The 15076-nt window shown below is 35.2% G+C and overlaps 1 protein-coding gene across 1 annotated transcript in view; it reads left to right on the forward strand.

The window, feature by feature from the left end:
* Positions 1-6367: 6367 nt before the first annotated feature.
* EGY2 (ethylene-dependent gravitropism-deficient and yellow-green-like 2) overlaps positions 6368-15076 on the forward strand; it is a 119290-nt gene continuing 110581 nt past the window's right edge. The window contains exons 1-2 of the mRNA XM_089798383.1: positions 6368-6617; positions 6702-6786. Of these exons, the coding sequence (XP_089654509.1) occupies positions 6472-6617; positions 6702-6786 (231 nt within the window). The 5' untranslated portion in view covers positions 6368-6471. The remainder of the gene's footprint in view (positions 6618-6701; positions 6787-15076) is intronic.

Below are 15076 nucleotides of genomic sequence, written 5' to 3' on the forward strand. Positions count from 1 at the left end.
ATCCCAAACTTTACTTTGTTCTCTAATAGAAGTATCATGAAAAGAGAACTTATGGGGTCTCTATAGTGGCTCATATTATATATTGTTAATATGTAGATCATAGTGGTAATGAGACTATACCAAGGAGAATTGGAAAGGCCTATATGGATATAATTTATTTCGAGAATACAAATATCTTTGTGAGGGAGATGAATTTGACTAGAGAAAGCAAATTTCAGCAAGGCGAGAAACTCAGTTGGGTGAAACTACCATTAGAGAATTCCTTTCAAGAATAAGTATAATTATTACTTGTTAAAAAATCACTCCTAGGATCCTGTCAGGCAATAAAAGAGTTGATATTTTTTAACAGGTTGGTTTTGTGATTAATTTACAATGATAAGCGGGATTACATTTCTTTGAGCATTCTTTCAAACAATGTCTATGATTCCACATTTCACATTCATAACTCTCTTCTGCCACATTTGCATATATATTCTATGAGAGGATTTCTAGTTACATTATAAGAGAATTTGTTGATGAGTATATCCTACTTATGTATGTTTACAACAAAATCCAAAAGGAAAGGATAAGTTGCTAATTAGTGTGTCTTATACTTAGCTTTACAATGTTTTGTGATTATATTTCATGCAAAAAAAATTTAATGTTTAGAATTAGTAACACATTCAATACATGTAGTTTTAAATGGAGTGATTGGACATAGGTGCAAAAGAAAGACATGCCATTTTGAGTTGTTTTTCCAAAGGTGTGTCTATGGAGATAATACATTGTAAGTCCAAAATCAAAGTATACTCCCAACCTAGCAAACTACAAAAGTAAAACTAAACTTTTATAGACTCTGTAATTTCAAAAACATATTACTTTTGCCATGCTCAATCTTGCAAGATAACAACTAGAGGTTTCTACTTCCCTCTACTCTATATTTTGATTGATTCTTTCCCTTTAATAACTCTTCCTTTGGGCAACTACAATGTGTTTTAACTACCATGTTTATAATTTTGCAATGTTGTACATTAAACAACACGTTTACCACTTTGAACTTATGACCAATAACATTTTTATTTTTATTTTTTAAAAGATCGTTTACATATTAGGTGCTCCTTAAGAGCAATAATTACAACTTATTCAAGCTCATTTTGAGCAATCACACTAGAAACAACAATTGGAAGACCAAGAGTCACAACTTAGAATTACACAAAGATGTCCCTCTTGGGATTTGGACTAGGGTGTCCACAATGATAACTCATTGCTTCAACCAAATAAGCTAAACCCCTTAGACTTATGACCCATAACATTGATACATTGAGTTTTAATAAATAACCACATTGACATATTTTTGATGATGCCATGGTGCTCCTACACTAGTAAACTAATCCTAGGAGTCAAGGATTAAGATTGTGAACAATAATGAGGAAGTCTAGATGTATTAAGCCTAATTGATCACTGAAATGACATTGGATTGCATGATGAGGGTTCTGATGAAAGGAAGTGATTGGCACAAGGGATGAAAATAGATGGAATAGCCACTATTGAAGAGATTGGTCATGAAACCAGTCACAGGGTGATGATAAGATGTGTGTTTAGGAAGATAAGAGGTATGAAGACAATATTGAGGGTGTAGAGCCTCATGATTATAATATGTTGTAATTAGATATTTCGTCAAGTAAGGAAACAAGGGGGTTGTGAGTGAAGGCCTAATGCTCAAGGCCTAACTATTAAAGGTCATTTGGAAGATACAAGAAAAGTTGTGAGAAGATATAGCCTTTTAAAGATGATGAGCAAAGAGGATGTGATAATTGAATGAAGGACTGATTAGAATTTAGTGTTTGGTGTTTGAGGAGTGGAGTGATTGTTTAGTATTTTCCATTTGAAAGGTCATTAGAAGACCTTAGTTTTCATAAAACATACATTGAAGGGTGTTAATCACTTTTGATTGTTAATCACTTTTAAAACATACATTAAAGGGTTTTAATCATTAGAAGAACTTAGTTTTATTAAAACATACTAAGTTTTGATTGTAATTGTAATGCCCCACCTATATATGGATGTTGCCTTATGATTACTTCTTGAATAAGCTTGTATTCTATGGGTTAAATAGTTTAATTCTAATTTTTATAGTTTTGTGTACTCTTGATATCTTATTGATACAATATCTTTGTAACATTTCAATATGTTTAAACTAGTGACATAGATTTGGGAATCTAATATCCTTATTGATGCATGCCTAAATAAAGGAGTTATAGACTAAGTGTAAGCCATATTGTGGTTGTTGTTGTTTTTAGACATGTAATTCCTCAAGAGGGTTATAAAGTCATTCAAATAATGGTAGTGCTTGAAAATGATATGGGATTTTCTTTTCCTTTTCCTTGAAATAGCTCTCTTTACTTCATTATATGTTTAAAGTCGAAAGTAAATTAGTTTATCTTTGTCTTAGATGATGCTTATTGGATGACAACACATAATAATAGTTTACATGTTCACAATCATATGCATTCTCCTTCCCCTCTGAAAATTCTATGCATAATTGTCCTATAAATTTTCAATCAAGTACATGTGGAATTACCTTTATGATTATACATATAACCTTTAATGGACCTTATATTATGCATCTAGTTCTGAAGTGAGGTATGTAGGTACAAGTGTTGGAAATATGAACACAACCTTACAAACAAGAAAGAGTAACTCAGGTGTGTTGATGCATGCCATATTTGTCATTAGGATGTCACATTTAACTACATTCTTTTGAGTAGTATGCTACAAGTTATTATTGTTTAAAAAAATAGTATGCAAATTTGTTGAGGTTTGAGTAGAATAATTTGGTTGTGTGGCGTTTAAACTAGTGACATAGATTTGGGTATTCAATAATTCTTATTGATAGCACATATTGCTTTATGTTCATTTGCTTCTTGCTTTCAAATTAAAAAGTATACCTTTACAATTTGAATTTGTTTAACAAGGGCATAGCTTAGAATGACACAATTTTAAAAATGGGCATGTTAGTAGAAAGAAACTATAAAGACATGTGTATAGATAAAAGTATGAAATAAATGACTTTGGAGTACTCTGTATAGACACTTACTGTCATTGTTAAAGATCACAACCAACATAACCCTTTTTTTCTTTTTCCCTTTCTTCATTCTTGTCATTGTTAATGATCACTACAAAGACCTAGATCATGAGGACACAAAAACATACAAATTATATATTCACTATTGAATCCCTAATAAATGATCATTATGAACTAAAATGAGCATGTGAGTAGGATGAAACTAGAAAGACATTGTGTATAGACACTCACTATTCAGTATGCACTTGTCAGTCCCAGCTAGGGAAAGAGACACCACATGCACAAGAAGAGAAATACTCATGGCAAGAGCTAGGTTTTCATGTCCAGGGCATAACCTACAATCCAAACAATCAGGGTACTATAGTATTAGAATTCAAAAAGAAAAACCATAAATCGCATACCTATAGTTACCTGCTTGCAAATTGTTGTCTCAAATTTGCAAGAAAAAAACCATGCTCCCCTTCCTTCATGCATTCATGCCTTCATGCAGTTTGCACTGAATACTCTGGTACATTGAATGCTAGAACTATTAGCATTGAATACTTTGTAAGTTAGCATGGACATTTCTCTCCCTGTTAGCATTAATTCATGGATGACGTTGCAGTCGTCAGTCAGTTTCATTTCATGCAAATGTGGGAGGAGTTTTTGTGTTTTGGCTTGTGTTAAAATGATTTGTGCTTTTTTTTTTTTGTTTATATTCTCGATCTATTGTAATAGAAAAAGACTATCGCAGTAGTGATAACGTGGAGGATATAATTAAAAAAAGTCAAATTTAAGTTGTAATTCTATTGCTATTGCATTTTGGGCTCAAATGTAGTGATGTTAATGATTGCCACTAGGCTGCAAATGGAAGGGTTAAGGTGCTAGAGGGAGGTAAATCTACTTCCACAAGATACAAGGAATCTCACTATGAGGGAGGAATATATGGGAATAGACAACCATGCCTAAAACCACTCCTTGGGACATGTGGCAGAGCCTCAAGGGAAATAAGGGTGACCAATTCCTTAGCTCCAATTTTTTACTTTTCTAAAAAGACACTTGGCACATTTTAATAATGAGCTAGAAAGGGAATTTTGGGCTCGTTGCCAAGGATTATATACACAAACTTTTAATGATCTCGTATCATTACATAAAGATTAAATGGCTATTCATTTTTATTACAGTGCCTTAACTTACAAAGGCAACTTCTGTACTAAGCGTCTTTATGAATTCAAGGTTTCACACGAGTATGACTAGTTGGATTGCTTATTCATCTAGTACTCTTGTCGTTGTCATCATGACAATAAAAGGAAAGGTTACAACCATATTAAAAAGGGTCTTTTGTATTTCATTTGCTCTGTTATGAAAAATAACCATTTTTTGCATTTCTCCAAGTATTTCAAGATGGAGACCATGGGTGGAAACAAGCTCCACATTGAGCCTAGTAGGATTGACAATGCCTTTAGAAACAATGCAAAGGCTATGTTTGTGTGCGAGGAAGGAGGTTTATTACAGTTCATAGAATTTATGTTTGTCAGGTACGATGAAAGTATTTCAAAACACTTTGTGTCATCTTGGAATGATAGAAAGATTACGATGAGAGACCTAACCTTTGAGTTGAATGAGGAGGTCATTTCAAAGGCCACAAACTTGGCCATGGAGGGGAGAAAATGGAAAAAGATGAGCAAGACATCTGATTATGATGCCCTAAAGAAATTCTTCAATGCCCTAGAGTAACCAGTCAAGAAACAAGGTGGGTTCAATAGAGAAGACCCATTGGGCATATGGAAAGATATTTGCCACATTATAATGAAGTACTTCACCCTTGAACATAAGTTTATTGTTTAGTACTTTTACCATCTGCCTTTTCTAAACCATTTGCACCAAAAAGCTTTAATTTCTGTTTAGTTTTACCTATTTCATTGTATTGAAAACAATTCAGAGGCTAATTAGAAAGGCAAGGAAAATGTCATTTTGCATCAAGGGTTATTGTTTAGGCTATATAACTTTCATCGTATGCTATGCTCGCCAGTCATTGAACCCATTTTTACTCACACTGCCACTTCCCCTAGATCTGTTAAGGTTGGTCCTTCCCATGCTAGCAAGAAAAGGCCCAAACTAGATTCATCCCCATGTGATCCTAGTGAAAAGTCTAGCGAACTTACCAGATCTCCAAAGAAAGGCAAGAGAGAGGTTTATACAATTGAGTCGGGTGACTTTATTGAAACCCCTAGGGTCCGTAGGTCTAACTGACTTGCTAAGGAAAAATATAAACAAGCCTTGAAAAAAGATGAAGGGTAGATTCTGATAATTCTGTGGCTAACTTTGCTGAGGAAATTTCTGGCCATTCCTCAAGTATGTTCTTGGAATCCCCCCTCCCTCTGATGTCAAGAATACCCCCTTTCCCTCCCCTTCGGAGACCCAAACTAAAAACCCTACCCCAAACCTCAATCCCTACCCCTCTATTGTGCAAGTTTCTTTTATGGAGGCAGCTAAGGAAACTGGTGGCTCGACTCTTAGTGGATTGCTGGGAAAAATGAAGGACAAGATTGAGAAGCAAGAAATGACTCATCAAGAGTTGAGAAGAGAGGTCACTGACTTCATTAGGAGAACAAAAGTCTCCAATAAGTTTGCTATCAAAGTTATGCATGCTTGTTTGGCGACACTCTGTGTTCTGCATGAAAAGATGTTCGAAACTAAGCCGAAGCCAGATGAAGACTACAAAGACGTCTTCTTGTCCCTTAAGGAAGAGTGGACATCCACACTGCTATCGAAGCGGTTGGGTAGAAATTACTTTCTTTCTTTATGGTTTTCTATATTTTTTGAACAACTTGGTTGGCTTAAGAACTTTTACCTACCTTATATGGCGTAGAGACTTTGTTATTTTTATTACTTTGCTTCATGACTTTACCGTTACCAGTGATACTTTGAATTGTACGTTTTTTATTTTTGTTTGTGTGTTGCTATCTATGAGTTGATAGTCACTAGTACTACTAATGCACTATTAATATGCTAGCTTAGTTATATAGACCAACACCCTCTTGTTTCTTTTAATGATAAAAAATATATGCAAAATTATATTTTATCTTATTTATTTGCTTCCTATAACACTATACAATAATAATGCAAATAATACTACTAATAAAATAAATAGAACACCTACAAATTAATATTCATATTTAAAATTTGATCAAAAACCTAAAAATTCTATATATGCGTCCCTTATCTCTTTTCATTAATCATTTGTCTCTCTACGTCTCTTTTTTGTACACCAAGTTGGATCTCCGTCCCAACATTTATAAAGAGATCATATAAGAAACCTTTATGCAAAATCAATAAAATAAATTCTAAGCGTGCGCTGGCCTCTTCGAGCCCAAGGATCATGTTGGGGAGGCGGACAAGATAAAATTTGTAAAGAAAGAGGGAGTATGATGATGGCAACAGTGTCTCTGAATCTCACCCCCAATCTCTTGGCGTCAGTTGGCAGTGGTAGCAGGCCACGGAACCATAATTTTAATGTTAACACTGCAAAAATTAGCACCAATGGCCCTTCTGTGCTTGCCTGGAAGCAAAGGTGTGAAGCCAATTAGCTGTATATTTATCTGTGTGGTATTACAAGCTACGAATATTGAATCGCAATGCATTGTAATTCAAGCAGGCTAAAACTTATCTGTGGCACATTTCAAAGACGGAGGCCACGTTTTGAATGCAGAGCAGCCGTCGAAGAGAATGATAATGATCAGGTACGTCGGCTAGTTCTCCATATATTTCATTTCCATTGCCGGCTGACAATTGTATCATATATTTGAGGTACGCCCAAAACTGCATTTATATCTTTATTTGAGAAATTCGCCACACAAACCATTTTCTTCGACTCAAAAATCGATTCATCATTTCAATTTTCTTTAAAGAAGGCAGACATTGCTTCTTAATTATAATTCAAAATTTGTATAATTAAAGTCTATCGGCTACCCTAAACCATGCATAAAAATCACAAGAAGTTTCCATTTGATGACACAGATGAACTGGCATTGCGAAAGAAACAATAAGTATTCCTTCCAGCCAAGAATCTGATAGTAAACCGTGGCTTCAGGGACTTAACAGCAAAAATAGAGACCATAGCCCAAATACTGGGATGAGTAACACCAGCTACAGGACATTTTTGTTTGGTTGGATAGACTACAAATATATTACGAAATCAAGAACACAATTACGGAGCATGCGATCAAAAAGATTAAACCACATTCTCCAAGGGGACATTATATCAGCTTTCTTCTGTAGATAGTGCGTAACCAGAAATGCACCCTCAAATGATATCTATAGATGATAATCCTTGTGACATACCATAATAAGGACTGGTTAATCAGCCTTCAAACACATAATGGCATCACAAGTACCTCTCAGTCGATGAAGGCCACAAATTCAGCCAAATTCACCATCCAAGTGTGATTTTAGACAACTTCATATTTGAAATTTAATTTAGTTCTACAAGAGATCGCACTTCATGTCATAGATGCTTAACTGAAGCATTGAAGTCATGAAACCTCCTTTTGATTGCGTAAATATCAATCTTCTTAACGCTTCAATGAAGCTCATTGGAATCCTTATCTCACTGGTTCCCAACCTCAGGACTGCGATTTTGTTGGTTGGGCAGAGTGGAATTTGGTCATGCTGAGCATTTGTTCATTGTTCAAGTCTCTATCGTTCTCCCTTCAGTCATAAAACTCAGTTGCTGGTACGGTAGAAGCAGGTTTGTTGCCACAAACTCAACAATGAAAAGGCAAAACAGGGCCTTAGAAGATAATCCCTTCTTATCCTCCAACAGCTTGATATGGGAAAAAAAATTGTTTTTCCAACCATCTTTATTATTATCCCGGGATCACTGATAATCCAGCATTATGTCGCTTGATTGCCCACTCTTGGCAGGAGTATAAGCTGACTGACAGGGTCTAGTTTGCATGGAGTTGGGATATGGAGTCAACAAGAGGTGCTGTAGCAGCTACAGTATTCTCAAAGGGATAGGCATAGGCCAATTTATCAGTAGATTTATGAAAGTTCCTTTAACATTTTTGAATGCTGATGACTGATTGAGCATCAAAATGCCCCTTAATTCTCTCACAGGCAAGTGAATGGGGAGGCATTTTTTAATCACTATAAAGCATAGCAACAGCCTTAAAATCACAAAAACATTAACGCAGATGAAATAGGTTTTCACATAATCCATGTCCCACCAAGTTTCTGAGGACATGATAGCAAGAAATGAGGGGATGCATTTCTGGGATGATAGGAAATGGGAGATTTTTTTAAAATAGACAACAGGGGATGGTAATGAAAAGTAGTAAAAGTATAATATGTAGAAAATTACTATTATGTATGCTAATTTAAGATTAAATATTTTTGATTTCTATTTCTTTTGATCCATAAAACATCAAAGTGGAAGAAATTTATATTAGTATTTAGTAAAAATGTACACTTCACACCCTCTTCAGCTAGCATGACGATGTCGATATCATTTACCAAAAATCTTCATATAGACCCCCTGGAGTAGCAGCAGTGTGTCCACCTTCAACTCCCTCAAGTTGAGCAACAATACTAGAAATGTGGAGATGGCCATGTTTAGTCTATAGCAGTGGAGCGGCATAATGAAATCTCTGCACAAAATTATACGTATGGGCCTCACCTGATAGCACACTAGGATCTTTGCAGACCGTCCACACTATCCAATCTGTGATAAGGCTGAGAAAGGCCATTTGCCTTTTTTCACTCTTTGGCCTTATTGGAGTATCCATATTCATCGAGCACCAAATGTAAACCAAACTAAATATAGCTGAGGCCATCTACCACTTGCATGAGTTGGCCATGTTGGGAAATTAATTGGATTTAAAGAGACATACTGCTAAATTGCTCTCCAAATGCCATGCCAATAATTGTTGCCAATATATGACAAGAGCATGATATGACATATACTCCAAGACAAGATATTTGGCTTCTTAGTGACAATAATGCAAGGCTGGTTTGTATATATGAATTTGTCTATACATAACAAAACTTAGGATCTAAATCCTTCCTAATTGAGATGTCATTAATACCATCTATAGTTGGTAAAGTCTCCAAAGCCAAAAACTCGCCAAGGCTTGAAAAAAGTTTGTGAAAAACTCAGTTAGCTTTCGGCAAAAACTCAACAAAACACTCGGGAACTTAAAAAATTTGCTTAAATTTAATTAGGAATGCATTTTGTTTGTAAAATTCAATTAGAAGATGCATCCGGTGAGTCAATAATTGAGAACACAAAAGAAACCATCTTAGTCTAGATATACCTAAACACAAGGCAGACACAAAATCTCATTCTCATGAGGGATGCTGATGGCTGGAAGCAAAATAGTAAATAATTTTTGTAAAACTAAAATACATCATTACAATTACATCTCCAGCTTCCCAGCTTTAGTAAAAAATAAGGGAGAGGTAGAACTAGAGGGTCTAGTCCTAGAAGTTTGCATTGGGCATGAATTTGCCTCCTCGCTCTATATTTGACTCAGTTTGTGGCTTGTCCTCCATCTTGGCTGTAGCTCTGCCTCTAACCTTTTCTGACACTAGCAATGACTACTCATTCAACTCAATGTCATCTTTTGTGAAATCACATCCACCCCCCTCCTCCATCGCTTGCCTCTCCAAATCATGATGTCATCCTCTTCAAAACCCACCTCAAATTCGCTTCAAATCAATAGAAATCAGTTTACAAATGTTTGGAATACAAGTGTTTGGAAGACTATTTTCCCCCTCAACAAAATTCGCGTGAAGAAATGAGAAATGTTAAGGTTGTAGCTTCAGTCAGATTGAATTGACTTGAAGATAATTCTTTTATGGTTATTGGTAAATCATCATTTAGACAAATACTATTATATCTACTTACACACACACACACACACACACACACACACATTATAAATATAGATATAGTTATATATATTATTGTTAATATATTATCTAATGATGATTAAAAATAGAGACATGTCTCCTCCTCTCATATTTATGTCATTCAAATCTGCATTTGGAACAAACCGAGATGATGGCAGTGTTATTACATTTGCAGAAAATGATCCTATAAAACTCAACATGGTATCAGAGCCAAAGTGCAAATGTAGAAAAGAGACTGATATCACCCTAGGGTCACTGAAGTAACTTTCATTTCCAGACTATATTCAGGCGCATATTTGCTCCACACAGGGGAGAAAATACAAATGAAGGTGTGAACATATTCAAATACATTTGTTTCCAATTACAATGGTTTATCTCTGAACAATTCAAGAGATGAGATAGGTACAATTGGAGAAGGGGATATTAAATAAATACGTCCAAGCAAATCCATCGAAATAGGCATTTGACCCAGCAGACCACATGGGAAGAGAATTTAATGATGGTACTGGGGAATTAACTGTCCGAAAGAGAATTTGAAAATTGCAGCACCAAATGACGGGACATCAGCCTATGAACATTGGGGAATTTGAGTTCTCATACCCACCACTAACTACATCAAGTCAAAAAATCTCCTGTGCCTTGTGGAATAGCTGCGTAAGGATTGAAACCCTTTATCTTTTGTTTATCTGTTCCTGGATATCTTCGTCGATGAGCAGAATGGGAGAAAATGGCAAAGTCCAAGCGTTGACAATAGAATGTATGAAATATGGAAGAGAACTTCTGTTTCTATTCACACCTTATGAGTGGATTAAATGGGGATCTTAAAATGGAGGAGATTCAATTCAATATTCAATAAAACCCATCTACAACAAGCAGAGAGGATCGAGCAAGGAGTCAAGGGGAGTTATTCAGAAATCAGGCATCAAATGTCACTAGTTACAATAACCATTATAAACATGATGGAACATTGTGAGTAACAAGTCAGCAATCACTATCAAGGTGGGATACTCAAAGTACGGAGAGAATGTGCAACATGGTATTCGATTAACTAATAAGCATCAAGGGGGATGATGCTAGAAGTATACGACATAAGAAGCAATAACTGTAGAAATCCAAGTCAAAACTCCCTGTCGGCAAAGAACCACTGATAGTCCTTCAAGTGGAAAGAAATATTAATATTTATCTTGACAATATCAACTTCCACAGTAGTCAATGAACCCTCAACGCAGCAGACAGAAAGTGATAGGTGAAATACAATTAGAAATCAATGGTTTACAATCAGAGATCACTGAACATCCTTCTTCTCAGTCAGGTAAGAGCAGCCTTGGGAAAATAATAAAGGACCAGCTATATAAAGCAGTGTGTACAGTCGGTTGTATCAAATAAGAATACCAAAAGGAGTCAGTAAGAATTCAACCCAGCAAGAAATATCTTAACCTGTACTCATTATCAAAACTACAAACACATCATTTTATGGAATAAAAAAGAAAGAAATTGTAAATATGAAAATGGTTCCATTAAAAAACAAGATAAGCAAAATGACATCACTGATGATATACAATTCAGAAGTCTTCATTGTAATATAAAAGGAAGAGGACACTTATCATTCAAAGGAGTATCATTTCAGAGTGAGAGTCTATATAGGAATGGGTCACACCGGAACAAGGAACTACTCATTGACAATCAAGCACTATTCACCATTTTATATTCGCAAAGCTGGTGAAAACACTTGGCATCCAAATCGGGCATCGTTGGAGGAATCACAGATCCAATACAAAAACATCACAAACTTTCCTTGGCACTTTGATGGAAAGGTGTAAGAAGAAGGCAACAATATGTTAAGTAATTATATGAAGAGGGATCGAAAATGATACGAGGAGTAGAGTATTAATGTTGACAACTGAATATGAAAAAAGGCATTTGTCATCCAATCAGAAGGGTAATAAAAAAATGCCAAATGAGATAATAATTTATTAAGAAAGCAAATATCAAATTAAGTAAGTCATAACAAGGAGAGCATATTCAAAGGTAACTTAATACAAATAATAACTAAAGGAGAAATGGGTGAATATAGGGAAGTTTATTAAGAGGGAAGTTGGAAAAGAAGCATAAAATGGAAGACATATTATACGAACAAAATTTCAGAATTGACGAGAATGTAAGTGTCAAAGGTGATTAATCACCTATTTTGATCACTGTTTATAACATTGAATGAGGTAGCAATATCAAGGGGAATATGAGAAGAACGTGGAAGAACACAACGTTCACATGCATAGAATGAAGGACGAGCCATTAAAGAGGTGTTGATATGGAATGAGAAGAGTGCTAATATTGAGTGATTGGCCTTATGAAGAAATCTTGAGAAGGACCAGCCCTTGTTACTTAGGAATGGACAAAGTTTGAATTGACATTCAAACATTGACAAAACAATAAAAGAAGTGATATTAATATCCTCAAGAGGTGAGGTGAGATATATGCCTTAAGAGGCATTGATTTTCTCTAGCCACGCCATCATATGCAAGGAAGAGCCAATATTGACGACATCTATATTGTGCATCAATTGAAGGATATGCATACAATGAAATTATTGAACATGCTTTAGAAATGCTAAAGAAGATTCTTAAAAGATGACCTAAAGTTTTATGAACATCGAGGCATGAAAGAATCACTTTCTTCATTATAGTGTTCATTTTTGGACAACTAGATATATGAGGTGAGATATATGCTTTAAGAGGCATTGATTTTCTCTAGCCACGCCATCATATGCAAGGAAAAGCCAATACTGACGACATCTATATTGTGCATCAATTGACGGATATGCATACAATGAAATTATTGAACATGTTTTAGCAATGCTAAAGAAGATTCTTAAAAGATGACATAAAGTTTTATGAACATCGAGGCATGAAAGAATCACTTTCTTCGTTATAGTGTTCATTTTTGGACAACTAGATAAGAGTTTATGATTATTATGTAGGATGTAAGGATCGAGGACAAGAAGCCTACATCAACATCAACCAAAGCTCTGGTATCATGAATTTGTTATATGATGGATAACATTAATTACAATTAGAATGGGCAAACTATCCAAATCGTATGGTTATGGTTGCCAAAGCATTTGAACCACCTATGGTTATCCCCTTAATTGTAATAACCCCAACTGGTTATAACTTCAACAAACACCAAATTCTTTTATAATTCAGTTGTTTGACATTTCGTCAAACACTTTGCAAGCAAGCTTTGATACCACTGTAGAAACCCCGTTTAGTTACTGCTCTTTAATACATACCACTGTAAAAACCCTGTCTGGTTACTACTCTTTAATACTCCAATTTTTTGGATTGTAGTCAGATGTGCCTTGCTGTGCCACCCAATTGTCCTCCCTTTATTGCCAATCCCTGCCATAAGTAATGAACACCCTTGCCGTCAACAATGTGCAGATTGTTGGGCACGTGTAAGGGCCTGCTGTTGAGACGTGACTCCCTTTTTGCTTCAGAACGGCTGCCTCTATGAAACGTAAGCTCTAGCAAATGAGACGTGGCCTCCCACAATTGTTTCAAGGCAAAACGCAGAGACGAGAATACAATGTGGCTGCATTGCAATCTCTTCCTTAGCCACGACTGCCAATATTGCAGATTTCCAAGACAATTTCAACCACCACTGTAACCTTCCAGCAAGGTCATGCAACCGCTACAATTCAGTAAAGAAAACTCTCAAATATCTCCAAGCCACAGTAGACACAGTAGGAGTATCCGATAATTGTTTACCTCAGCACAATAATTACCTTAACCCAATGTTTCATTCCCATTGGAGGCATTTTCTGATTTGATGCATATGGATCTTCATCTTCATTGGAGAAATTAGTATCAAGGATGCTGATGTACAGATAAGTATTTATTATTTTAAGTATTACATTTATCTATTCATTTTAGTCTCTCTTATTTGTAATTTTATATGTGCTATATGAGCTATTTCCCTAGATCTTTTCCTTTGTATGTGAAGATAATCTTGCAGGAAAAGAAGAATGGTACATTAGGCATACTATACAGGCCTCGATCTTATGAGAGTAGCTCTAAAGAAATTAGACAAATACCAAAAGAATATAAGTATGACGAATATCATATGATTGATATTTCTTGTTGAATCATACTTTGGATTATATTGAAAGATAACATCTAAGTTGTTGGATATATGTTGATATCTTTAAATATGCCATTCCAGGAATATTATATTGAGATGATATCTCTCCATATACTTGAGAGCATAATGTGTTATATAACAATGTTCCCTAGCTAAGAGGGAGTGTTAAGGTTGTAGCTTCAGCTGGATTAAATTGACGTGGAGATAATTCTTTTATGGTTGTTGGTAAATCATCATCTAGACAAATACTTCTTAAATCTACTTATATACTTTATATGTATAGATATAGCTATATGTATTAATGTTAATATATTATCTAATGGTGATTAACCATAGAGACATGTCTCTTCGTGAGACATGTCTCCTCTCATATTTATAAGTCATTCAAATCTGCATTTGAAACACACTGATATGATGGCATTATCACATTTGCAAAAAATGATCCTATAAAACTCAACAAGGAATGGAATTAATTTGGGTCTTTTTTGCCCTTAAATGCTGTTATAAAACTATGAGTGAGCATTTAACAAAAAACTCACCGAGTTTTTGGCAAAAACTTGGCATGGTTTTGCCAAAAATTTGGCGAGTTTGGTGCCAATAAAAGTTATAAAAACTCACTAGGCGAGAAAACTCGACTAGTTTTTGACTAGTTTTTGCAACTTGGCAAGGAATCTGCCAGTGGTGCATCTATGATAGCATTAACTACAATGATTACCAAAATGTCTTCTTTGTTGCCTTCACCAAAAATAAGATTAATAGTATGGATCTCGAAGGATATAAGCAATTCACTTGTCTTTTCCAACATGGCCTTTAACTTCCAATTCTGAATGTCCCCAATGTTGATCACATTTACAACAATAGCTGAGTCTCCCTCAATATCAATTTTTCTCACCACCAAATCCTTGCAAATTTGAAGCCCATGAATAAGGGCCTTAAAATTAATCTTTATTTTTCATGTCGGGAACAAGAAGACTTGAG

Source organism: Cupressus sempervirens, chromosome 8 (genome assembly GCF_028749045.1).
Source record: "Cupressus sempervirens isolate cs-2001-9-10 chromosome 8, ASM2874904v1, whole genome shotgun sequence".
NCBI classification, from domain to species: Eukaryota; Viridiplantae; Streptophyta; class Pinopsida; order Cupressales; family Cupressaceae; genus Cupressus; species Cupressus sempervirens.